The sequence below is a fragment of the Rissa tridactyla genome, chromosome Z, assembly GCF_028500815.1.
Source record: "Rissa tridactyla isolate bRisTri1 chromosome Z, bRisTri1.patW.cur.20221130, whole genome shotgun sequence".
Lineage (NCBI taxonomy): Eukaryota > Metazoa > Chordata > Aves > Charadriiformes > Laridae > Rissa > Rissa tridactyla.
The window spans coordinates 83,562,745-83,589,999 of NC_071497.1; the positions used below are offsets into that span (position 1 = coordinate 83,562,745).

A 27,255-nucleotide genomic window follows, 5' to 3' on the forward strand; every position below is an offset into this window, starting at 1 on the left:
CTACCTGTAAATGAGTCATTTGGTAAGATGATGCTTTTCTTGTTACCCACATGCAATTAAAGGCAGGCATCTGCAGGATGAAAGGGACTTAAGAATTCCCATTTTATTTAGCTCCAAGCTTCTTCCTGTTGTCCCTCTGCATCTTCAGTTCAGAATAGTTTACCCCTTTTTTCCTGGGCTTTCGTGACAGCAGAGGGTACCAAAAAGATGCGGCATCTTCTGCACATTAAGGCTTTTCAGCGTACACCAGATTGGGTTTCTATCATTTTAAGTCAAGGTCTTACTTTGAAGGAAGTCTAGAAAAAAGAACTGGTCTTCAGCAGCAGCAGGCTGGAAAATTTGATCTTTAAAAGGACAGAGGGCCAGCCTGAACAGCTTAAATGGCATCACCCCCCCTTGCCAATCTTAAGACTACCTTTAAAATAGTAATGTGTTTCTTCTTATCCTGCCCCTGAAACGTCAACTTTTCAGTGATACAGAGCCCTTCCTCTGGTCTTGTGGCTGGTGGACAACAAGTCACTCAGGAGCCAGCAATGTGCCCTTGTGGCCAAGAAGGCCAGTGGTCTCCTGGGGGGCATCAAGAAGAGCGTGGCCAGCAGGTGGAGGGAGGTCATCCTCCCCCTCTGCTCTGCCCTGGGGAGGCCACAGCTGGAGCACTGGGTCCGGTTCTGGGCTCCCCAGTTCAAGAAGGACAGGGAACTGCTGGAGAGAGTCCAGTGGAGCCTACCAAGATGATCAGGGGACTGGAGCATCTCTCTGGTGAGGAACAGCTGAGAGCCCTGGGGCTGGTCAGCCTGGAGAAGAGCAGACAGAGGGGATCTATCTCATCAATGTTGATCAGTATCTAAAGGGTGGGTGTCAGGAGGATGGGGCCAGGCTCTTCTCAGTGGTGCCTGGCGACAGGACAAGGGGCAACGGGCACAAACTGGAACACGGGAAATTCCATCTGAACATGAGGAAAAACTTCTTTCCTTTGAGGCTGCCAGAGCCCTGGAAGAGGCTGCCCAGAGAGGCTGTGGAGTCTCCATCTCCGGAGATATTCCAAAGCCACCTGGACGCGTTCCTGTGCAGCCTGCTCTGGGTGACCCTGCTCTGGCAGGGTGTTGGACCAGATGATCTCCGAAGGTCCCTTCCGACCCCTGCCAGTCTGGGATTCTGTTTGTGTGTCCCGTTTCCCTCCCGCCTTCAAGAGCATCCTGTGACATCGTGACAGAAAGTTTACCAGTTTCGTGGTGCGCATTTGGAACTCCTCACAGGGTAAAACTAAGAAATGTCATGTGTGATTTTGGAGGGGGCTTCTTTGCCAAAGTACATCAGTGTGGTAACTGCTAAAATAATCAGGGATGAAATAAGAGATGCTTTAACTTTTAAAGTCCAAACTGGCAATTTAACTTCTTAAAAGAACAATTTACGCTTGTGTTTGTGTGGCTGGGTTTTGAGTATTTTGGGTTGGTTTTTTTTTCCCCTTCTCCAAGTTTCCACAGAGCTTAATTTCACAGTGAGACCCGTTTTCCAAACATGGAAAACCAAAGAGAAGCGTAAGCTTAGGCTCGGTGGGATGTGTATTACACTGGGCTCTCGGTCTCAATTTGCGTAGCACCTTAACGTCCCTGTTCCACAAAACTACCTTTCGAGTTCCTTGCCAAAGCTGCGGTGGAATCTTGCTAAACCAGCACGCTAAAGATACGGGGAAACAGCGGCATTCCTCTGAACTAGCGGTTAGATGCGGTTCTACGGGAGCAAGTCGGGGCTCACCGGCAGCAGCTCTGAATACTTGAGCGAAGGGGATGATGCCGTGGTGAAGCCGAGGAAATGGCAAAGGAAACACCTCTGTGTCTTCAGTTAAATGTCAAGTCCTGGACCGTCAGGCTAAACGGCGAGTTAGCCCGGCACCTCGTTCGTGGCAGTGACTGAAAGGGAACGCTTAGGGAAGAGAAAGAACAAGGTAAGCTGATGGAAAACTCCCCCGGTTGCTTTTTTTATAACCACTTTCAGAGGCTTCCTGGGGCAGAAGTGGGTTCTGGATCAAGTTAGTAACCCTCGATGGATTTCTTTATGAAATCACTCAGTCTCCCCCCTCAGCATAAACCAGCAGCATCCACAGCACTGGCAGGGGGGTTGGAGCTAGATGATCTTTAATGTCCCTTCCAACCCAAACCGTTCTATGATTCTATGACTTCACCAATCTAGACGGGCGAAGAACCGCCTCCTTTTGAAACATAATTCTCCCCATAGACTTTTCTATCTATCTAAATTGAATTTTTGTTTGCCTTTTTGTTGCTAATTTACTTGGTCACATGAGTTCTTTGGAGCTGGCCTCATTTTTACCTTGCTTGAAAGAAGTATCTGCAAAGTAGCGGTTTCTTAACAGTTCCGGAAGAGTGTTTTTAGGGTTTTGTCTATGCAGAAATTCATAATAAACCAGTTTGTTTGGTTGGTTTTTTTGGTGTAGCTGGCTCATCCCTTTTTATTTTGTCCTTCCGTCTAGGTTTTACCACCAGCTTGAGATTCAGCACTGGTGGCCAGGCTCTTCCACAGCGTGTCTTTGATCACTGGCAGATTTTGCCTGGAGATCTTTACGATGCAAATTCTAATCCTTGGCAAGTTGTGGCAGAAACACGTGAACGCAAAGGCTTGAAGGAGGGAATTCCAACTCCGGGTAACATCCTAGATAAATTATAGTCACTTCTGTTTCATGTTGTGTTTTGTCCTGATACCATTTCCTCGTAATACCAGGAAGGAAAGTTTTCAGCATCACATTGAACACACACACACACACACACACACACACACACAGAGTGTTCACATGTTGTGATGATGGCATGATTACCTACTTAAAAAAAGAAATAAAAATGACATGCTAATTTGACTTGCAGGATTGTTGTCGCATGTATCTTGTCTGTGGTCGCTGAAGCCTGTGTTAAAAAAAAATAATCAGTTGCCCGGGACTAATTGGCATTCTTTACAGTTTGCCCGATCCATAATTGTCTTTTAACTTAGGAGGCAGCTCCCTTCGCTGTTGCTCTTGCAGGAATTCTCGTTGAACTGACAGGTTTTGTCCTCTCAGCCAGAACAGGCGTCCTTTCAGTTCCCAACTTGAATCCTCTTGTGCTTCTTGAAAACTGATAGCGAAAGGCTTGCGGTCACAGGTAAGCTTGCAAGCACCCAGCACCCGGATTTAAAGGCAGATACAGGAAATGTCTGAAACGCCTCCAGCGAAGGTTTGGATTGGCTATTAGGAAAAATGTCTCCAGAGAAAGGGTTGTCAGCCATTGGAAGAGGTGGAATCGGCGGCCCTGGAGGTATTTAAAAGACAGGTAGACGTGGTGCTGAGGGCCATGGTTTGGTGGTGGTTTTGGCAGTGTTAGGTTAATGATTGGACTTGATGATCTTAGAGGTCCCTTCCAACCCGGACCTTTCTATGATTCTATGAACTCCTGCTGCTGGGCAGGTGCAGAACCTCCCGCCCAGGGAGGGATCGTTGAGGCTGGATCATTGGGCAGCAGACTCCTGCCTACAAGGGCTCACGATTGTTTCGGGCAGCTTTATCTGACCTGGAAGTATGAAAATCAGATGCCAGCTCAGGCTAATAGTCTTCAGGTGTACAGGTCCAGCCTTTCTGTAGCTGGTATTTTAGCAGCTAGCTCAGGTCCAGAAAAATGCAGAAAAAAGATGCAGCAAATGGATGGGGGGGGGAAAAGCAAACCACGCAGCATGACTCATTGCATGCTGCTTATCTGCGCAGTAGAGGGACTTCGTATGAGTCTCATAAGCTTTGCTTTCCTTCTGCAGTTGGTTTGAAGGTATCTTTGATGTAGTCCACTCATAGCAGTAACCAGATGCTTCCGTAGTGGAAACAGAGAGGTAAGAAGTCACCTAAGTTTCCTTCATCCAACACTTTTCTCATGTTAGAAGTTCCTGCATAGACGTTCTGATGCCGTTTAGAACTCATTGAATGGAAAAAGAAGCCAAAAACTCACGTAAGAGTTCACCTGAACCACAGCCTGTGACAGTCTCACTCTCTCCCAAACAGGGGGTGCTCGAATGACTTAAATTTTGCATTTGACATTGCTGTCACGGGTCGAGAAGGTTTGAAGTGAAATGCAGCTGCAAAACTCCTGCCCAAAACAGCTGGAGAACACAACCGTCCATCAGCCCTGATAACTAACTACTGTCAGGGCACAATAATTAACAGAATTCCAGCTGTATTTTATGCTATCATGAATGGTTTAGAGCACATGTCCTAAAAATGGGACCTTTGTGACATACATATGAGCCATTTACGTCCCTTCAGCCAGTTCAGCACTTGCCCGAGTCACGCTTCAGTTTGGCATTAAGAGTACAAACAGCATTTTCAGCAACAGAGACCAGTTTTAAACGCTTTATTCAGCATGACTCTGGAACCTCGCTCTCCACGCTCTATGTATAGTTCAGGTCACTGCGCGATTGTGCTGCAGAAACCACAGATGGGCTGCAGGCCACTAGGAAAAAAAAAAAAAAAACCTTCATGAGTAGCATGGCTTTATTGGAAATAAATCATGCTAAAAAACTCATCCTCAACAGGTACAAAAAAATTCAACAGATACGGAAACGAACGACTGGATGCAATATTAAGACCAGCACGTGAACTGAAGACTGCTGTGAAAGGTCGTACAAAAAAAAGAAAAAAAAAAAAGGCAATGAGGGATAGTAACGCAGCATTAAAGGTGGGAGTACAGGGCAGAGGAGAGTTACAGATACATCCTGCTTCGATATTTCTTATCCGTGTACTTTGTTCAAATACTGTCACAGTAATGGAAGGCAAAAAGCACCAGACACCTGACTAAAGAAATAACAAAAAAAAAAAAAAGAAAAAAAGGAACACAAAATTAGGAAAAAAGTGAAAGCTGGTAATTAAGGAAGGAATCATCTCAAATACAGTTAACTCAACAGAAACACAACACTTGGAAAAGCTGCTGTCAACATATTTAGACAATAACATTATTCCGGCTGTGCGGAAATGACTCGATTTTCCTCGTCTGTAACCTCTTCCCCATACAGTACTGCTGAGGGGTGTGGGGAGAACACCGCATAGGCGCAAAGCAGCAGATTCATCGGGAGGAGTAAAACAGGAGGGAATTGTTCCCATTGAATTCGAAAAGCCATGACTAGGAACCCCGTAACAGGGGACAAAGCAGCGCTAAGCCCTAAACATATGATTCCAGTTAGGGGGGAAACGCAGTGCAGCTTTTATCTTCCAAAAAGCCAAGCCTGCCCCAGGGCAAGCCAGAGTGCAGTATTCCCAAGCGGAGGCCGGCAGTACCAGCAGCAAGAGATCCTACAAAATAATCCTACACTGGAGAAAGCAATTCCTATTTTGTCTCCTTACAGCTGCCAGAGAAGTTTGATCATCCGGTCAGGGAGGGCCACCAAGGACTTTATAATCAAAATTTGAGTTTAAAGGCTTTTTTCCCACCCCCCCCCGCCCATCCCTTCTTAAAGCTATCACACCAAAAAAATTCAACTGTACATAGTTTGGAGTTTTTGGTGGTGGAGGGGAAGTGTCTTAATTCTGACATGACAGCACCAAGATGGCGTAACGCAGGGTTTGCATAGATAGATTGTCCCCAGCCCAAAGAACATGAAGAGGAAGAAGTCACAGCTTAGGATTTCGTCGCGTTTATGAAAAACATGAAATCAGGAGAAAAAAAAAACACAAAATAAACAAAAAAAACCAAACAATCCCATTTACAGAGGCTTCCCCTGCATCCCCCAAGTAAGGGGGAAGGGGGGGAACAAGAGACATATAACACAAGTCATGGCTATTTCACAAAGCTTCATTGTCTTAAACGAAGTTTTATTACAGGCCCCCGTGAAAATATTAAAAATTCACCAATGCATACACTTCTGCACCTTTGTCCAGGTTGTTGTCGGTGGTGTTGTTCTAGAGTGGTTAAGTGCCTTTTTATTTAAAAAAAGTTTTTCTTTGTTTTTACATTATTGCTGTGGTTTACAACAAAATTAAAAGCCATTTGTAGAATCCACCCAGCAACAAAAAGTCAGTTTCCCCAGAACATGCCGAAAGCGTAAAAGCATGTTCTGAAGGGGCCTTTTCTATACCAGCTATTTAATGAGCAAGAAAAAAAAAAAGTAATAATAATAAAAAAGAAAACCCTATCACTTCTGTTCCTAGTGTAGATGAATTTACTCCATTTTCCAGAAGGCAAATCCTTTCAATAAATATCAGAGTAACTTCCGAGATGCTGAAGTTCCAGAGAGAGGACCCGCAGCTCTGTGCGATTTCTCCTTGGAGTCCCCCTGCTGCCCCTGCTTTCAGTCCAGTGAGATGATGTCGGGAGCGCTGCCTCCGCTGCTGGTTATCACCCCCGTCTCGCTCCTGCTGGAGGAGCTAACGTGCGTGCTGCTCTCCTGGTGACTGGTGGACGTGATGATGCTGCCAGGCGTGCTGCTTGTTAAGGTTGAGGTGAGACTATCCAAAAACATAGGAGGACAGTACTGCTTGAAACAAACAACGAAGAATGAAGAGACTAACTGCACAAGGGAAATGTATGCTCTGAAGATACATCTTCCCTACAACGAGCACAAAACGCCGTACTAGCAGAACCTCAACGCATGCAGAGCGAGAACCGGAGTTCTGCAAACCGGCAAGTAAGCAAGCACAGATGGGAGCCAGGAGCCCTTCTCCCTCATCCTCCCCCTTCGTTTTTGTTTTCTTATTAGCTTGAGCATTTACCAGCGCGTTAAGGAACACTGCCATGACCACAGGATCGTCACAAAAAAAAACCCCTTTGCCTTTGGAGAACGTTCACGGCCCGTGATGTTGGGCACAACTGCGTATTTCAGGCTCCTTTCCTCACGAAAGGTAGCAGAATGCTTTTTGCTACTTCAGGGGAGGTTAGAATAATTTCATCCCCTCAAATGGCAGCAGCTGTACTAATTAACATTTTCATAGTGTATTCCTGCAATGATACATGCAGGGCTCTAAACATTTTAGCGGTGATAAATGAGCCCTGATCGAGTCTGATTAAGAAAAATTAACTCAGTTGATTTAAATTGCCTGAAGTGGAAGACAAGCCTTCTCAAAGCAGAGCTAAACGTTCTAAGCATTTAGAAACAGACCGAGGTTGCCAGGTGTCAAAGAGGATAAAGTAAGACACCCTCCCACACGCGCGCACACACGTTTTGTTCAACACATCTTAATTTCTCTTACCCTGCGGATTCCGATCTCGGGTTTATGTTTGGAACTGAGCCTGAACTGTTTGAACTGTCCAAAGTGGACACTTCATAGCAGCACACCTGCTTCCAGTCTCCCACATGAACAAACTTCTGTTATTCCCACTTTGGCAGTTCAGATCTCAAAAGGTCAGGCACAGAGTATTGCAAGATGCAGTAAGTGGAAAGAAAAGGAGGAAGTTCATCCTTTGTTTTTAAGGCAGCGGAAAAATCAAGTCTAGAGTCCTGTCACTACTATCTTGAGTGACAAAGAGATGAAACAGAGGGTCTGCTTCAGATCCTTTTGTCTTAGGGAGTCAATATAACCCCACATTTCAAGGCTTTAGTCTGTCTGCGTAAAAGTCTAGTTACAGTAAGAATCAGCCTCCCTAACTGTGTAAAGTTTAAGTTTTCAGGGAAGGAAAAGCACCGCCTAGTTACTTTTGACCTACAAAATTTCTATATAATCCAAAACCAAGGAGGTTTAGATATTACATGGAACACTTGATTAGAAGAGTGATCAGTCACGTGCCCCACAAATTAATGGAGATATTTTCTTTAAAACTTAATCTCCTAATATCAAAACCAACAGAAATAGCAATTAGCAAAGTCTATTTACAGAGCTTAATCTGGGCTACAGATACACGGTATGAACTAAGAGCGTGAAATATGTGATCACAGAATGGTTTGGGTTGGAAGGGACCTTAAAGATCATCTAGTTCCAACCCCCTGCCCTGGGCAGGGACACCTCCCACCAGACCAGGTTGCTCCAAGCCCCGGCCAACCTGGCCTTGAACCCCTCCAGGGATGGGGCAGCCACAGCTTCTCTGGGCAACCTGGGCCAGGGGCTCACCACCCTCCCAGCGAAGAATTTCTTCCCAATATCTCATCTAAATCTCCCCTCTTCCAGTTTAAAACTGTTCCCCCTCGTCCCATGGCTCCCCTCCCTGATCCAGAGTCCCTCCCCAGCTTTCCTGAAGCCCCTTGAGGGACTGGAAGGGGCTGGAAGGTCTCCCCGGAGCCTTCTCTTCTCCAGGCTGAACCCCCCCAACTCTCTCAGCCTGTCCTCATGGGATGGGAGCGTTCAAGTTAGCGCTGTGCAATACCTGCTTTAGAACGGCAAACTATCAATAAAGAGTGAGTTTCCATGCCTGGATTTATCACAGTAAGGCTAAACTGAGTCCTCCCTTAACGCATCTTCATTACCACCTCCTGCTGGGAAAACTGATGTTCCTGGTCTGTGGTTAGGTCTAAGCAAGTGGACTGCAAACACGGCACGGATGATGACAGCACCCTGATAGTTACTCAAGCAGTATGTCACAAAAAAACAGACTTGGCAATTAACCCCATAACAGTTCCGAAACATACCTGTGAATCAACTGGGATTAGGGAAAGAAAATCCAGACCTAGAAAGCAAAAAAAAAAAAGAGAAGGATAATAAATTGATGAGTCTTTCTTTTATTCCTACACAACAAATTTAAGGAAATTTTTTTTTTTGTGGTCGTAGAACAGATTTTGCAATTGTTACACAGTTTCTAAATGGAATATACCACTGTGACACCACTCTCAACGACTACTTCAGGCAGCAGCAAAACGAGTAATCTAGTACAAGTGGCTCTTTTTAAGAATGAGAATGACAAAGTGATGTATTATTCACTGGATATTGCAGGGTGGTTCAATGTGGTTGCTTAGATGGAGGTTGCCATTTGGAGCTGTTGGTTCATAATGCAAGTTTCACTGCATATTGTACCTGACTTGGCCAAACTGGGACATGAAGAGTGTCATCACATTAAAGATGCTGGAATGAAGTAAAGTCACAACATGCACAAGTCCAAAAACAAGCAGCAGGTCTCTTCCTCCACCCACGGGCAGCCAATAAGGAAACATTTCTAATATCATCCCCGTTTTGTGTCTAGACAAATAAAAGGAACGAAGAAGAGGAAACTACAAGTAGTTCAACGTATATCCTCTAAGAGCAGTGACAACTAGCGTCCGTCTTATACACCATTAGCGTGTAAGCATTTAGGGCAAGATGTTTAAAATTATGAAACCAATAAGAAATTACAGCCTTTTTTTTTTTTTGGTTTGTTTCTAAATATTGGCCTTGTGTTTGCTATGTCAACAGAAACAAATGGTAAGCTTACTCCCTCCCTCTTCCCTCACCTCCAAATCTGTTCTGGCCAGCGGCATTTCTCCGTCTCTTCTCCATTAGGGAAAGATTTTGAAGGAGCTTTAAGCTCAGCTCGTTTTACAGAATTGACCGCTTCTTTTTTTCTTACGCATTCTAGAACTTCACTTGAGATGGACAAAACAGTTCTAGACGTCCATTCTCTCAGCTTACTCGCCTATCCAATTTGGGAAGACGACAGATTTCTTGACAAGGGAGAAGTGGAGGGAGGGAGCAGTAAGGGAACCAAAATGGACAGAGAAACAAGGGGAATGATATCCATCCCATTGCCAAACTGGTGCTGAAAGAAGAGGAAAAAACCCAGAGATGTTGCAGGGGAGAAATGAAGACAGGCAATGGAGGAGGGGGAGAGGGAAGTACAGGAGGCCAATGTGACACCTGTCACCACAAGTCACCATTTCCTGGGCTCTGGGTTCGTTACAGCCGGCAAAGAGAACCCCCAGAGTCCCTATAGACAGTTTTCTTTTCAAGGAGCCAGGATAGAAAACAATCAGTATCCCCACCTTTTGTCTGATATTTAGCAGCAGGGTTGAAGAATACATCATAGGCATTTAGGGTATGTCTAGGTAAAGAAAGTCGATAGAGGTCAGCTTACATATTGTAGCTCACCTTAACCTTTTTCATACAGTCTAGACAGAATCAGCTAGAATCAGCTACCAGAATATCTCTAGCGTCTAGGGTTGGGATGAGTCAGCGCCATCGCACTACTATAACTTAAATAAACAGCTACTCTCCCTCGCATCTACGACACGTAACATCCGGACGTTTACACAAATTCTAACTGAGTACAGCGAGAAGCGTTTCTGGCTGCCGTTCCAAAGTGCCAATTTGTACCCCAGAAGCGATGCTTTTCGCCTCGCTGTTGCAAAGCGCGATGCGAAACCAGAAAGACAGCCTGTGCTGGACTTGTCTAGACATCACATCAGTGCAATACTGCATATAGTCTTGTGCCATTAAAGAAAAAAAAAAAACCAAACCACCAACACACACACAGTTGATCAATTCTCCCATTTTTTACCCACCCCGCAAAACGATAAGGCTGTCAGAATACGCAATAAAAATAGCCACCACCTACCTGGCAAGTCTGATGAAATACTGGATATTGGTGGATGATGGAATGGTACTGGGTAGTCTGTTAATGAAGGAGGAATAGCAGCAGCATCGACCGTCGTCACGCTGGGCACTCTGACAGTAGATGGCTGATACATGAGAACCCTGTTTTGAACAGCATGGGAAGTTACAAACAACCTGGCCGTTAGTTCCAGAAGAGAAATTACGCGCCGCTGCGCGCTCTCATTCACAAGGTCACTATGTTACAACGCAACTATAGCGTGGCTACTCACTACACAGTATTCCACTCTTAATTTCCTTTTTTCATAACAGTCTTCATAATAACATGACCGTATCTTGGCTCTCAACAGCAGCTGTGACATAAGAGCAAGTTGGCAATTAAAACAAAGTACAGCGCTGGAGCCTACCATTCAGAGACAGGAATGGAAATCTCTATCTGTGGAGCACCCCGGGAGGGACGTGCAGGTAGCCAGAGCCAGGAGGAAAGCGCTTGCTCGTTCCCACTTCTCCACGTTAACTGTTCCTGGGTGCTAACCTGTCGCACCAAGGGCACGACTGACCATTATTCAGCCCCCGCAGCACGGATTACACCCATGGGAGTTAAACATCAAACCCATCTTTACTCGCAGCCTGAGCTCAAGCTAAGGTCAGCTCTCTGGGAACGTGCAACCAGTTAAAACCCTTCTGCATCCCCATCTTCTGCCCAGCTACTTCGCGGCACTGTTAAAGATGACACCGCAAGGCGTTTAGGCACCAGCCACATGCATAAAATATTTCATCAACTCCAAGTCAGGTGGAAACACCCAGAGTCCCGCTCCCAGCTGCTCCGCATCGCTCCCTCCAGCCCACCAGCCGTGAGCGTCATCCACTCGTGTTCTCCTCCCCAGGCTGCTGCACTGGTGCATTTATGCTACTTCCGATTTCAGAAGGTTGGATTTCAGACCCCCCCTTCTCAAGCACCTCTTACGCTTCAGCCTATGATGCTTCTGCCTATAGGAAGATGCCCCACGCTTTTGCCAAAACTAGCATTCAGGCAACACCGGTTAGGGGAAATAAGCTATTCCCCAAAAGCCTGGCTTTGACTTGGATTTGAAGAATAAAAACGTGCTATTTCCATACCCAAACAGTAAAGAAAATGCATTGGTCACAGATAGACAAGAAAACTCAGTCCTCCTACAGTTATGGTTGCAGGTGGCCATCTCAGACAGACACAGGAGCACGGAAGGAAGTCTTGTTGCCTTCTGAAACTTCATTAAGAGATATATTTGCAGATTTTTTTTTCGTATTAAAAAAAGTAAGAAACAGTCTCTTGCAGAAGGAATCCTCCATAATCCTCACAAAAACCAACAGCATTTCAATATTGCTGCCGAAAGTTGTTGAAGATGACCAACTTATTTGCTCACCAAAGACCACACATTCCTCTGGACTAGAGACACAGTACACCTGCTCAGCACTTCCAGAGCTGGCAAAAACAGACGGGGTTTGGGTTTATTACTATTATTTTAGTACAAGATATAAGCCACTATGCTGAGAGACACAGATGCACACACCACATGCATGTGGCAACACCAACTACTAAGCCATTAGTAAAAGCTGACACTTGTAATTGCCTCGCGGAGCGGTGACCGCTGGTGAGCCTGACCAGTGCCCCTCTCTCCCTGCAGTTCTCCTGCACCCTCCGGGCCAAGAGCAAGAACTTTATGGAAGCCACAAACTAACTGCAGCCTGCAGCTGAGTTGCGCAGATTGGGACAGACAGAAGGAGGCACAACAGTAAAGAAGCTGGTTAAGGCTGTGGCTGAAGTCAGGTGTGACTACAAAGATGGAGTGGTTGGCAGAGGACTTGGGAAGCCGTTGGTTGTGCTAACCGAAGTGCGGGACTGACTGACAACCACGGCCAACAACAGTGTCCAAGACATTCCAGAGTTTAACAGAGAGATAGAGGAAAAAGCTCATCTTGGTTCAAAACACAGCAAAGCGCCTCCCTTCCGGGATTGACAGGATGGATGAAACACGGAACGCAACCTAATTTCCTGGGTACCAGAGCAGATTAGATAAAGGGTATAACAGACAGCGAGAGAAAAGCCTTTAAGATGACACTAACTTAGCAAGAATGCATAAAGCTCCTCCACTTGGCATAATCTGCCTTCTCAGGAGAATCCTGTCCATTAGCTTAATCGGATTCCTTTTCTATGGAGAAAGATCCCTGCAAACACAGCAACAATCAGCGCAAGTCTTTTGTGAGATGTAAAACTATTTAATAGTGTTTCACCTGTACAGAGGTACCGTATCAATACAACCTTCTGCAAGGAAAGGCCTAGAAATCCTCCTCTGGAAGTGTGGAGCTGGATCCCGAGGAGAGATTACAAGTCCGTTTGTCTACACGTCAGTTTATCTGAGACATTACAGAATAACAACTAACTTTAAAATTGACAAACCCTTTGGTTGGGCTTCCTTGTGTTTCAGACATAAATATGCACTTCCTTTTGGCAGGAGGATCTTCCTCTTCATCAGAAGAGCTTTCTATTGTCAAGTCAATAACGTCAACTTTCTTCTTGTTTACCTCATTGGCCACCGTCACAGAACATGGTTTGCTAACAACACTGGAACCTAAACAAGAAAAATAAAATATCACTGGTTTTTAAAGGCTGTTGACATCAGCGGTTTCTCCTTGCAACAGAACCAGGAACTCAAACCCTGGTTTAACTCATCTTCCTGGCCACTACCGAGAACATTACGGCCCAGGAACTGTTTTATTAGTATTTTCTATCACGTTGAGAATAGTAAAGCGCAAGCTTTAATCTTCACTTTTCAGTTTAAGGACCTAAAACAAGAGCACCCTTTCGTTTTCTTAACTGTTATTATGGAGAGCAAAGATAAAGCCCCAAAATGCACCCTTTTTGTGACCTTTCTTTTTAGTTTAAATGACAAGAAGGTTAGAAGTATGAAGCCCTCCACAAAACAAACATCAACATCCATGCACATTATCCAAGCTACAACTAAGTCTCCGAGACTTTTTGTCTGTTTGCAACCAATACCCAGATGTACGTACTTTCTATTTTGGTGCACTGCGGACTTGAGACTTTCACAGCTTCTTTCTTTGGCCTCATGGGGCACCAGGAGCCATCTTCTTGGAATTTGATTTCATCCACATCCGAACATTCATTAAGGATTTCCATAAAGAGCCTGAAAACAAAATTAAAGCGGAGTGGCTTCGTTTTTTGATTCCCAGTGAATTTTTTTTATTCTAAATGAGAAGGAGACACAGCTGAAAAGCTAATTATGATCACCTTTGACCCATCGCGTGCACTCCCCCTAGTTCATCTAAAAGTTCACCTAGAAGCCTGTACTCACAGCCTTCAGACATCAAAACCTAAAAGAATATCCCAACCTACCCATATTCCACTCCAACATTACTGCAATTCATAGATTTCCACACAGAAACAGAAATCATCCCCCTTTGAATCAAGTTTGACACTTGTTTATGAGTTAAAAGTTAACTTCTAAGAAAGTTAATAGCTTCAGAGAGAAAGTCATGTAAAAGGGAGATCTATCCTTAGATGTTACATTTGGATTTCTCCAGAGGAAATCTACTGAGAGAAACCTATGTCCTTCATTACATAGAAATAGAAACGAACAGAGCCCAACGGTTCCTCCCAGTTTAAAATGTTTTTACAAAGACACTAGTGTGAAATGGCTAAACCTCAAGTCACAAAAGTAGCTATCAAATACATCACGAAAAAAATTTAAGTAGTTGCATAATCTGCAAACCCAGTCTCTCACCCATCTAAGATTAGGCTCTCATAAGCTGCCTTTTTGTCACAGACAGGGCAGATCCAGGTAGGCTTCTTTTCATTCATTTGAAGATAAAGAGCAGCATCAAAACATTGCAGGTGCGTGCAAGTAACAGCCCGGCATGGGATTGTCAGTCTCATTTTTCCCAGCTGCAGGAGATGAATTTAAAGAGAATCAGAACAGCAGACAGCAGTAGGCCTGGCTGGCTAACAAATGAAATGAGAAGCAATCAGTGCAGTAACTCTCTCTTCTCACTACAGAGGAGCCCAGCGCTAAGGTCACTGCAGACAAATCCACCCTAGCAAAGCACGTACAGCGCGCTTAGAGTAAGAATAAAGCCATCCTCAAAGTCTCCACTGAGTCGAAAACAGTCAGAAATATTTCCGATGGCCCTGCATTAATATTATTTCTAGGGGTTTATTTTTATTAAAAGACCTACTGAGGCACCTGCATTTATCATTTTCTTTTAGCCAAGTACTTCAAGGGGTTTTGTGAGCTCCAGTTACGTTAGACTCAAAATGGAGTAACACCTATTTTAACATTAAGCTTAACAGACCAGTCACAAACGCAGGGCCTGTTTCTACCTGGGAAGGAAAACCCCACGACAGCGTTAGCCTGTTACACGATCCATTTTTGTTTATTTGTTACAGTCGCTGGCAGTATAAGCAACACCACCAAGACGAGGAGATGGGAAGTTTCATTTAGCGTTGTATCTTTTAATTATTCTGTCACCCTGCCCAATTAGTCTCAATATACGAGCTTACACCTTCTAAGGGCCTCACTATATACATGACTGGCAATTTGATTCTGACTGCATTACAACGGAGGCATTCACAGTTCTAAACCGGAACCGGTTGAATGCTGCTACAATCGTGTGCTTGTAGACGCACCCTTCTCCCCACTATTTTATATTAATGAAACGGTATAAACCAAAAGCCAGTTAAGTTCCTAAAGCAGGGCCTTTTCAAAGCAGCCCAACTCGACACTAACGACAAAAAATACAAATCTGTATACGGTAATTTCTAGCCATACTTACAGGACACATGAGAGAGACCCGCAGACTGGTTGTGGCGATCTCACTATCAGGATCTGCAGTTAGTTTTTCTTTAACTATTAAAATAAATTCAGAAGTTATACACGGATTCATTTATTTAACATGCTAATCTTGATTTGCCAGTACACGTACTTTATTTCCAGCTATCTAAAAAAAGTTAAGCATCTAGGAAACTAGTTCATAGCACTATCAAACAACGATAGTTTCACTATTTAGAAGCGACTGGCAAACACCGTGCATCACCAGATTGTTCGGCGTGCAGGGGACGCACTAACAGCCACAATGGTTAGTAGGGCAAACTCAACCCAACATGCGAAGAGATAAATAATCATCAGTGAGTGAGGTACAACGACAATCAGCATCACGTGCAAGTGAAGCTAATTTAGGGCATCTACCTGCACCTCACAGCCCACCACAGTAAGTGGTGCTCGTGCCATTCCCATAAGGACATTTCAGGTGGGATCTCTAGGTGCGTTCCCTATGGGCACAGGGGACCCCCACTGAAAAAGGCGCATGATGCCTCAGCAACAGCAAAAGCAACCTTTGATACTCTGGGCATGGACTTTCTTTTCAAAATGCTGCAAGTCCCCTAAGTATTACCAGTTCTAGTTTTAAAGAGCCACTAACCACCCTCAGAAAGTACAGACAGGCAAATTAATTTGACTTACTTAGTGCTCTGGAATGATCGGGGTTTCTGATACCTTTCATCTTTAACCTCTGCAAAAGCATAGCTGAAGTGAGCTGACGAACAAGGTACACAGACATGGAGTAATTCTACAAAAAGAGCGATTAAAGATTAAATATTGATTTCATACAGTACCGCCACTATGACAACAGGTTACTACTTACACAAGTTGTACCATACAGTAAAAACAAGCCTTTTTTTTTTTTTGCTTAATAGTTATGAAAAGCATTGACAGATGACTTCATTACTGTGAAAGAGTCCAATACTCTGACAGAACTCTCCTGCCAATCAAGTGCAACTGTCCTCCTCCGGTTGTGCCTTAAGCAAGAAAATAACTTCACAACCAAGGGACAACCTGGGCTCTTTTCTGGGAAAGATGATTCACCTTCTCAAACATGCAGTCTTTAAGAACATCTCACGGTTGTCTCCTAAATCCTTGCATTTTTTCAGTGTCAATCTGTTAGCGTGGAGCACAAAGACCATCACATGATAGAGAGATGAATGCTCACTCTCAGACACAGCACCTGGAGTGTCACACAGCTGCACCAATTTCCTCGTACCTTCTCTTTAGCTGGCTCTGCACTTTCAAGCCAAGCCTCATTGCGCCACATCCACTCCTCTGAGACTGGCCACATTCCCTAGCATTTACTACTCTTCCCTAATTCACACCGCTTGCCAGCTCCTTTTGTTCAGTGTTCGCTCCCTCTTCAAGGTCACTAATGAAGAGAAAATTCTGCAAGTCCTACTACTGCGGAATAATAATGGTTTCATCTGTATAACACACACAACCTGCAATCCCTTATTTCCACTCCCCGGCAGCCACCTTCTTACGGCTCCTATACTGCGTGGGCACTGCACAAGAATTTTAAACAAGAACACTTACAGCTTTGCTCCTCCTTTACTACCTATAGGAAAACCAGCTCTTACCTAGACGAGCAGATAAAGTTATCTAAATGCACAGGAAACCACTAAGAAAAATTGATTATTTTTTTTTTTTCTTAAAGAACGACCATACGTTGCACTGTTTATTGCCTACAGAAAGAACTCTAGAGGCTCAAGTCTGACCAGCTCCGTGGGATGACTGCCTCCTGTGCTCAGAAGCCCTCCACTATCAGTAAAGTACTTGCCATTAAGCCTTTAACGATGTGAGACCACTGACATGCCACACTGTCCCCAAGGCTCTCATTTAGAGGATGAATAGCTGCTACTCGGGTTCTGATACTCGGAGCAGAGCACCAACATTAAAACCAAAAGAACCCACTTTACCTCTCAGGGCAACGGGGAATTCCTCCAATTCATCTCCTTCCACAAGAATACGTTTTGGCAAATACCGGGGAGGAAGCAAGCAGGGATGAGCAGGAGACCACCCACATCCCCGCAGTCACGTCAAGATTCTTGTGCTTTACGATTGGGAAGCCACAGCTTAGATCTTTCCCTCCACCTCTGTTTTAGAAAAAAACCAAACCCTTTTCTTTCAGCACTGCCCTTCATTTGTTTTCTGAATGTTAGCTTTCTCTCAGATTTCTTTTTAAAATTTTAATTAATATATCAAAGCTTATAGTGGAGTCTCACTTTGTAACATGTGGTGTCTCTGGTCCACAGATTTTGCTTTTGGAAAAAAATAAAAAAAAGTATGAGGTAAGCTACTTTGCTAATTGAATCCAGAAAGATTTGCACAACTAGTCACAGATAGCGGAATAAGTAGTTCTTGACTTACCAACAGCGGAAAGGGCTGCTGCAACAGCTATTTAAAACTCGGAAGAATTCAGAAGTTTTTCACACTCTCCCTTTCTTTCCTCAGTAAATCCATAGGGGGATTTCTAAACAGCCACCCAGCCATTTTAAAAGGCCAATTCCTTATCAACTGTGATTAATGACTGCAGGCACTAAAAAGCAACAGTCACCACCCGCTTTCTCTCCTGCTACCTGAAGTCTAGCACACCTTTCCCCCACTGCAGCTTCCACCACGTTTAGAACTGCATTATGAAGAGGCTTCAATTTCCATTTTTTTCCCCCAGCTCTCCAGTCTTTCTCCACGCTGAATCACTTTTCCCTCAAGTCACCCAAACTTCCAGAATACTCTTCGTTTGTAAGAAAACCCACGCTGCTCAGAAATCCTGCATTGCAAACACACACACCACGCAAGCACGGGCCAACCAAGCATGTTTGAGATCCATCAAGCCGAGAAACAGCCGACACCAGCAGTCTGACACCCCCTCCAATAAACCCTTCCCAGCAACCTGCCATCTAGGAGTTTTCCAAGCTGGAAATTCCACCCCTGTTTTGGCTTATTTGCAAGTACAATTTTAAATCAACTCATACAGAGGTCATTTTCATGTATAAGAGGAATCTCAAAAGAACAGAGATGGAAGCATCTATTAACCAGTTTTTCCTATGAAATAAAAACAGCTTTTCTAAAACTAGTTAGTTATTACTTGCTTAGAAAGTTTGCTCAAAAGCAAATGCCTGTCTCCAAGCCCACGGTCTTGGCACATCTGGTCAGTTTAAAAAGCCTTCTCCAATGGACAGTTACAACAGATCCTGAGAAACATGCCCTAGAATATATGGCTATAAAGTTTCATTTTTTCTCACCAGCAGGCTACAAGGAAAAAAAGCAAGTTTTACTTTTGTTACGTCCAAAGTGTTTTCTACTATTTACACCACAAAAAGATTCTGGTATTGGACACACATTTCAGGCAGCCCCTAACAGCAGGCTTTCTAATGGGAATTCCATAAGGGAGTCTTTGCCATCCGTATGCAAATCTTATATATGTTACTGTAAACTACCATACTTCTAGAGCAAACTTTGTTTCCTGGCAATGATAATGAGTTCAGCCTAATACTGAACACTTGCCGGTGCGTGCCTTGCCAGCAATATCAGGCAACAGGGGAGAAGGAATGCCAGATGAGGGGGTTTTAGACAATTTTCCGCATCCTACAGAACATACAGTTTACCTTTCCAATTTCAGAAGCCCAGGAAATGGAAATCTGGTTTGGCACTGCTGACGACAACCGAACTAGAGATGTTATATTCAAGGGGCGCCCAGGTCGCTTCTGTTCAATTCCATTTTTTGGCGGTGGAGCATATCCCTACGGGAAGAAAGGAGAAGGAAAGTGTTAACCAGGTCTCCCTGCTGTACTCTGAAAACCTGCTGAAACAGACTTACTCGTTTTAAACAGATCTACAGGAAGCAGGTAAACCTAGAGGCTCTCTACACTGAAAACTAAATTCAACACTTACTCTGAGAAATATCAGTCTTTGACAGGCTCATACCATGTCTACCACAATTTTAAAGCATTTTTTTGTTTTTAATGTGGTTTTACAGAAGTGCTAGAAAGGTGGAAGAAAAACACAGTGCAGGTAAGTTCACTGGAAGGGTAAAAAGCAATGCTGATGCTTTGTCCTTTTTTCCCCCGGCCTCATACCTCCCCACCCCCCTCCCACTCCAGGGAAAGAGAATGGAACATTGCAAAGGACACAGCCTTAGCAACAAGCCCAGCAAGTCATGAAGAGTTAATTCAGTGTTTCACACCCAGAAAACACTTCATTGATTCTATTTAAGAAACAATAAAGTCTTAATCCAAGAGCTCCACACCTCTTTGGTGCCTGCTTTGCCTCCCATCAGCTACACCCAGCCCCATAAGCGCCAGGTTGTCAACTGTGCTCTGCCAAGGCCCCTGAAGAAGGGCTGCACATGAAGTATCAGCTGTATTTAAGAGCTAATAGGCTTTGCTGTTGTCTGCAGAAACAAAACAAAGGAGATACTGCTTGCTCTCAGTTTTGATGAAGAATTTCATAGCCTGGACAGCTTTCCTCTGTAGTTTTATTTCCTATACGATGTTTGAGAATTAAATCGGGAGCCACTCAGTTCGCTTTTGCTTCCAGGCAAGCACATATTCGCCAGCACATCGTGAGCAGAAAGCACTTGTGCTATGTGAAGGAGCACGTGGCCTAACCGCAGCTTATTCACCTCACCCTGCGTCTGTCGCTATGAAAGGAAGCCAGTCGGCAGCAGGAACTCAGAGAATCTCTGTTTTGAGCTCACACAGTCCACCCGCAGTCCACTCATCTCAAAAACTCATCCTGCACCAGAAGGATGCCGGTAAGAGATCGCAGCCCTACGTCTTGTGCAGAACTGACCGCCAGATTTCATTTAGTTCAAGACAGTGGTGTTCTATGCAAGAAGCTCTCCCAGAAAGGATATGCTGAAAACCCACACACATTTGCTGGTTTGTCTTGTTTTGGTTTTTTTTTTTTTTATCCAGAGAAGCACACACATTCAAAACCTAGTGCTTGGAAAAAGCACCACTGAAAGACACTAAGTCTGAAAACAATAAAACAGAAATAAACAGCCTCTTCCACTCATTCGCCTAGTATGCCATAGGATAATCACTGCCTTTAATTTAAGGAGGACTCGGCAGTTGTCACATCATTTCCTAGGTTTCCAAAGCAGCTCCATTACTAGTCCATACGTTTCACCTGACATCCAAGCCCTGGCTGTGCCTCACCACCACCCTTTATTAACTTCAGACAGGACTCTTGCTTGCAGTGGCAGAAAACGGACTTGGCCTGCCAGGTCAGAGCAGCAGAGAGCAGTTGCTGAAGAACTCTCTCCAAAATGGTTGTCACCCCAGAGAAGCGACCCGGTAGCTCTCAGGAACCTTCCATGTGCGCTTTATCACAGAACACAGAGGCAGCAGATGTACAGATGACAATTTCACATTGAAAAGAATGCGTGATTTGCCATTTCTTTAATCGGACATAACAGCTGCAGCCATTTACAGAGCGTATCTCCCAACCGCTTCGCTGTAGTAGGCCCCTCTCTACCAGGGTGACTTTACAATGAGCTTATGTGAACACACACACCTTCCCTGCAATATTTAGGAGAGTATTTCCGCACATACTGCACCAGCCACAATAATCCTGCTGGTCTCCAACCCGAAACGAAGCTGACCTTGCTTTACAGAGAGCAAGGATGCAAGTTCTCTCATATTTCCCAACTTTTTTTTTTTTTTCTTTTTTAGAGACAGACTCTGCAGCGCACATGCTTCATTTCAGTCAGGGTTTTGATGTTTTCCTCCAGAGACCGATGACCTTGAGATCAAATTCAATCTTGTACTCCTAGAACACTTTAAAACCTTCCCTTCCTAGCCTTCCAGGACTCAGGTGAAGAGCACTCCACTTGCCTATCACAACCGGCATGGTGTAGCCCTGTTTAGTTAGGTTGCCAATTCTAGTGGCTACCAAGTGCCAACATTTATTTTGGTCTTTAAGTATTCCACGCTTCTTGCAAGAACCGTATTAGTCTAAGTAGCTGGGACCTGCTATAGCCAGGAAAAAAAAAAAACACCTATCAACAGAAAGAGCAACTGCTCTTCTATCTGGCTGTTTCCAACCTGCCCTGACATATTTGATTTTGGCCTTTGAAAGGGACCTGCAGTGGTCTACAGAGGTCCCCTGAGAAGAAAAGCAAATTACCTTTTTGGGCTTTCACGTTTTGTCTTGCCTACAAGAGAAGTCAACAGGAGAACCACCTGCTGTAGTGCATTATGGATAAGATCCTTGTTATTTGCCATGACAGCAGCATGAAAGGCTCTGAATTTACTCCTCTTAATTCAGATCCAACACTATAAGAGGAGGACACAGTTGTAGGAATACAAGAAAACACTGTGTTAATGTGATTTGGCACAACCCAAAGCAGTACTGGCACACTGGCAGCAATTCTCTGAAGTTTCTAGTAAGGATGGCAGCCAAGGAGATGACCGAGAATAATTTACAGACATCTGCAGAGGCGTGAACTGCTATACCAGGGAAAGACAGAACACTTAAGAATTGTACAAGTTGGCAATAGAGGCAGGCATCACTGATTAATTACCTAACACCAACGCTACAGAGTTGGACAATAGTGGTCTTTGAAACAAAGAAGTTATCTTACATTTCCTGCAACAGAAAGGAACCACCAGAGGGATCCAGACAGTGACCACACCAACAAAGAAACGTTTGCAGGAGCACTCAGACTGAGACTGTATTTGTCATTCAGGAGAGGAAAGGAAGTTGCCAAGACAATAGTGATTTATTCACTTTCTCAAGTTTCTGCTGAACAGATTAAAGAATCATGATGCACAGGAAGAACTTAGGGTTTAGATCTAAAGCAAAGCAAGAACCCGAGATTACAAACAATTTTTTCTATGACTGTGACGTACGTTACACATAAAATGGATGGCATAACCTATTCTAGTAGGGGGTAAACGGTATTAGCAAGACTAAGAGTCAGCAGACATTGACGTCCACAGGAGAACATCAGACCCAATTCTTTTTGGTGGGTTGCTTAAAGAAAGGAAGACAATCTGCAGAGGAAAGAAGAAAGTCCTCAAGTTTATCACAGAGAACTTAACTGGCATTTGCAGAGAAAAATGACCAGGAAACATAGGAAAGAAATCCTCTTACACACTGAAGACAGAAGAACAGTGATGAAGTGGCTAAAGAAATAAAGGGGAAGAGAAGCTCGAGAGTCACATTTAAGCTGAGCAGAGGCAAAAAAAGCAGCCGTGGTTGCATATGGCAGGAGGGAGGGTACAGGACAACACATCTCACACGCCAAGAACGTGACAAACATTCTGAAAAGGAGGTTTCACACCTCCTCTCTCCACACAGCATCTTCCCAAACCCACTGCTGGAAAAAAAACCCTCTGTATACTACTTTTTCCATCTTCTATAGCTTCTAGAACTATTTCAGAATGTGCCGCAGAAGAGTTTCTCTCTGTTCTATTATACAGATACCCACCGCAGAGATTTTTCAGGAATAGTGAGAGGGCTTTTCCCTTTTTGTATATATTCAAGCCTTGAGGTGACCCTACCTGCATACTAACTTTTGCAGCATCAGAAACCAGTAAAGCGTATGACTGCCAACTTGGTTTAGGTGGCTAAAACACAACTAATCCACGCAGCGGCTGTAACATGATTAAGAGTCATAACGGCTATCTCACACAGTAAACGTACAAACCGTACGCCTAACATTAATAAATAGAGAAATTTGAGTGATAACAATAAGCAGCTTGATTGTTTTAGCAAGCCAACATTACAGAAAAAACACACACTCCAAAAAGTAACAAAGAAGCCACAAATACGTACAAACAAGCTTACCGGCAACGGAAACAGCTTCCCATTTACTTTAATACACAAACTATTAGGGTAATTATCTTCTTGAGGGCAGCTTGTCTCTGCTAGGCATAACCTATATCCCCAAAAAGAGAAAGCATCATTTTCAAGCGTCACCACATTCACGTGTCCCCACAAACATTTAGACTTGTGTTACGCTGGCCAATTAAGAAGTTGTTAGAGAACACTACAAAAAAGGTACCTTAGCTGAACTTGGACTGTGTAATCTCTCCTGCCCCCTGGCAAGAAGTCCCTGCGACAAAGAAAAAAAGAAGTAGACATTCAGACAGCAGATCTCATATTCCAGTCATATGCAGAAAGAACTGGCACGCGTGCCCCAACATCACTAAATTTTGCTCTTATTTTTCTTTTATTGAGCTATGAACAAATTTTAGGAGCAACATCGCTGTTTAGCTCCTGCAAGTTAAGCAGGGCTTTAGGATCAGCATCCTCTATCAAGAGTTTATAGTAACAAAGTATGATGTTGCCAGAGAGGAAAAAAACCCTATGAATTCTCTTGGCTTATACCATAGGTCTTGCAACAACATGAGCCCTGGGATGGAAGATAAAAGCAACCTTCCATTCCTGCAGCCAGCAAACATGCAGGGAAGAAAAGCTTACCACCTCTCTAAATAGTCACAATTATTTGGAACCAAGTAATTATTAACTGTTTAGTGGTGCAGGATTTACCCCAACTGCACACAAATTCTGTGCACAGTGGTTCCTGAAGAAAACAGAACAGATAAACTCAGAGTAACTTCAGTGAGGATCATCACTCTGCATCTGCAAGCTTATGCGAGGCATAAAATGAACCAAAACATCCACACTTTCTCCTGAAATTTTGCAAAAGTTTACCTACACTATGCCACAGCCTCTCTTCTTACCTGGAAATACAGATTTCTCTGACCTGCTGAGGTGTTAAAGCAAAGATAAAAAACTTCTCCTGGAACCTCTGAATACTGCTCTGTACTAGAAAAAAAGAGAAACAAAAGAGGTTAAACCATGGTGATTAAAGTCATTGATTAAAACAGGATCCGCAATTGAGTTTTTCCTGGAACAAGGCACAAGTCACTTAATATAATCAAATTGTGGTTGAACTGCATGTAACTGTCAACAGGAAAGCAATGGAACAAACCATTCATTCAACTATATTCAGCTGCCTTAATATCACATTACACTTCAATACTAAAGCAGCTTGGCAAGCCACGTTATAATCCTTTCTCCCACAGGAGAAAGGTTCAAACAAACACACAACAAAACATAACACTGGATACCTGGTGAAAAGAGTACCACAGAGAAGATGTTTACAACTATTTTAAGGTACTACAAGAAGAGAACATGCCCCAGAAGTTATTCATGGACAGCTGGAATTCCAATTGGACTCAACTGAGAAAGAGCTAAAGGTAACTAAGCCTTTGGGGAGGAAGGGAGAGAGCACAACCCCTAACACCAGAGAAGACTTCAAGTCTGTGAATTACCCCTCAGTAGCATTTAGTGAAGAAAAAAAAAAATACATACAACTTTCATGTCAGAATCCTACTTGTCTGTCAGTGACGGCATGCAGTAATATTTTAGTATTAAGGTTTCATGGTATGTACACATTACTTTTCTACTTTCTTTCGACTTGCAAAGTTAGAAATCTTGACCTGAAATAAAGGTAGACTGGACTTGTCCAACAGTTCAAAGAAACAGCAAAAGCAATCGCAAAACCAGCACAGCTAAACCAGGCAAATTTGGATGAGCTAGTTTCTCTTTTACACCATGAGATTCATTGAAGACAATCTCTGTGCCCAGAAAACACATACAAAACATGAAATAGAACCCAGGTGGAGCAAACAGACACATCGAGTTCCTCAAACAATTCAAAACAGCTACATTGTGCACTTACGTGCACACACACACACATCATAGACAGCATTTTATGTTTCAAAATAATACTTAAGCATGTGTTTAAAAGATCACGGAAATATTTTGTTGCTGAACTGAGTGTGGGTTAAAACTAAAGCCCACATCTACACCTGCTCTCGTGTTCTCGTATTAGTGCAAAAGAGTACCTACACTCACCTCTAAGACAGTCACAGTGGACTATACTCTAGCTCTCTGACCAATTTGGTTTCCAAATCCTTAATTCTCAAACATAACAAACTTTTTTGTTCCATGTCCCAGTCACCAAGTCTACTAAGTGGGCCTACAAGTTACCCGTATCAATCTAAAAATCTTAAATAAAGCCTCATTTGCAAACATGCTTGTGAATCCACGTTAAGACTGATTTTCAGCCAATGTTCATATCTTCCAACATCAGATGGGCCAATTTGTACATCAAGCCATTCCTCACATCTTATTTCCCCACTCCTCCTCACACAGATCCGAGTTGTAGCTCTGGCTGCTACCACCTCCAAGTACTGTGCTCTGGAACAAGTTTGAAGGCAAGCAAGTACTCAGTTTAATCTTGTCCCCCTCGTCCACGTCCTAGAAGGACCCAAATGTTACAGAACTAAGTAATCCTCACTCCTGTGAAAACCAGGCAACATGCAACAAAGACCCTGCAGTCTTCAAGGGAAAGAGGAATTTACACACAGCTCTAACGATAACATAGCGACAACCCTAAGGAAGCATCCTCCCTTCGTCAAAAAACGATCATTTCCAAAGCTGAGGAAAACAGCTGTTAGGGAAATTTCTAGCATATCGCCACCACCTCCAGATATCATTGACCAGGAAACAAAAGGTAACTGCAGAGCAGAAATACAATGCGGAGCCCACGCTGCATTACATGGGACAGAGTAACCATGTGGCTGGCAACTAGACTGGCTAACTATGAGCCAACAGTTGTCCCATCACACAGAATAATTCAGGAAGTTAGTTAAGATACACAGCTACTTAGAGTGAACGTAAGCAGGAGTTGGCCAGGACATCGTAGCACTGACATCTCTGTAAATCTAACGGGAGCACAAGCCACAGAGCTGCCCAATGTCACAGCAGCTGTTGTACCAATACATGGGTTTGATATTAAACTCTTCTCTAACAGGGCATCGCGACACAAAGAGAAGTGACAAGAGGCATTGTGAATAACGATTCTTAGTAATGTTTGCTGCTTTAGGTAGTGGAGGATGACCAAGCATCAGTATATGCTTCACAGAGGTACAAGTCACAGCCTAAAAGGCTCTATTATCAGTTGAGAAACTAAAACATTTAAGAGGATACAAACAGCTTGCAAAATGCTAAGTGTTTCTAAACATTATTACTAAATAGTTAGGGAACGCTTTCTACCACGTAAGGTAAGACAGGTTGAGTTTCAAGACAGAAAACAACATATTTCCAAATAATTAAATAGGTTTAAGAGTGAGGCATTTGAGGAAGCTAAACTGAGATTTCGGGTTATTTGGAAGACAAAGGTCCACTCTACATTTTAACATACAGTACGGCAACAACCCCTAGGCTGAGAAGCCTTCACTAATCTGATGCAACACTGAACTTTGCTGCACAAAGTATCTATTTCAGTGCGAGATGCGAGAACCTGCAGAATGGTTGCAGTGAAATAAGTATAAACTAACAAATCCAGTGAACTTGGTCTCTTTATGTTGTTGCAACTAATTAATTATCAACCCTGAAGCCCTTTTCCTGTTGGCGCTGACAGATGTGTTCCTCACTTGTACCAGGCAGACTTCAGGTCTAAATCCTTCAGCCAAAAGGGGAGGTTCCAAGTAGATATTAGGGAGCATTTCTTTACCAAGAGGGTGGTCAAACACCAGAAGGGGCTTCCTAGAGACATGGTCAATGCCCCAGACCTGTCCATCTTTAAGAGGTATTTGGACAATGCCCTTTACTATTACTCTTTAACTTTTAGTCAGCCCTAAAGTGCTCAGGCAGTTAGATGATCATTGTAGGTACTTTCCAACTGAACTATTCTACTCTGTTATTTAATATTCAAAAGATAAGAGATCTTATATCATATTTACAGAAGAGAACACTATTTTCTGAAGTGTGGTCTTTGGGGACAGGTGGTGGAGAGAGGGCGAGGGCAGAAGCGAGAAGGAAAGGGAGTTTCCACCTTTTCCCAGCTGCAAAAAGCAATTTAAGTCTGGACTTAGTACT

The 27,255-nt window shown here is 43.7% G+C and overlaps 1 protein-coding gene across 8 annotated transcripts in view; it reads right to left on the reverse strand.

Annotated features, from left to right (window-relative positions):
• Positions 1-4,508: 4,508 nt before the first annotated feature.
• LOC128902659 (E3 SUMO-protein ligase PIAS2-like) overlaps positions 4,509-27,255 on the reverse strand; it is a 31,776-nt gene continuing 9,029 nt past the window's right edge. The window contains exons 3-15 of one of the 8 annotated variants that reach the window (XR_008463852.1): positions 24,048-24,132; positions 23,366-23,416; positions 23,137-23,239; positions 18,960-19,094; positions 15,988-16,093; positions 15,302-15,375; positions 14,254-14,414; positions 13,523-13,656; positions 12,909-13,080; positions 10,476-10,615; positions 8,581-8,618; positions 7,211-7,354; positions 6,333-6,469 (exon numbers count right to left, since the gene is read on the reverse strand). Coding sequence is in view for 4 of the 8 variants with exons in the window: in XM_054186021.1 (XP_054041996.1) it covers positions 6,313-6,495; positions 8,581-8,618; positions 10,476-10,615; positions 12,909-13,080; positions 13,523-13,656; positions 14,254-14,414; positions 15,302-15,375; positions 15,988-16,093; positions 18,960-19,094; positions 23,137-23,239; positions 23,366-23,416; positions 24,048-24,132 (1,382 nt within the window). In the remaining 4 variants the exon portion in view is untranslated. Of the gene's footprint in view, positions 6,496-7,210; positions 7,355-8,580; positions 8,619-8,962; positions 9,125-9,429; positions 9,963-10,475; positions 10,616-12,908; positions 13,081-13,522; positions 13,657-14,253; positions 14,415-15,301; positions 15,376-15,987; positions 16,094-18,959; positions 19,095-23,136; positions 23,240-23,365; positions 23,417-24,047; positions 24,133-27,255 lie in introns of those variants that run through there. The other 7 variants (XR_008463851.1, XR_008463853.1, XR_008463854.1 and 4 more) reach the window with 7 other exon arrangements.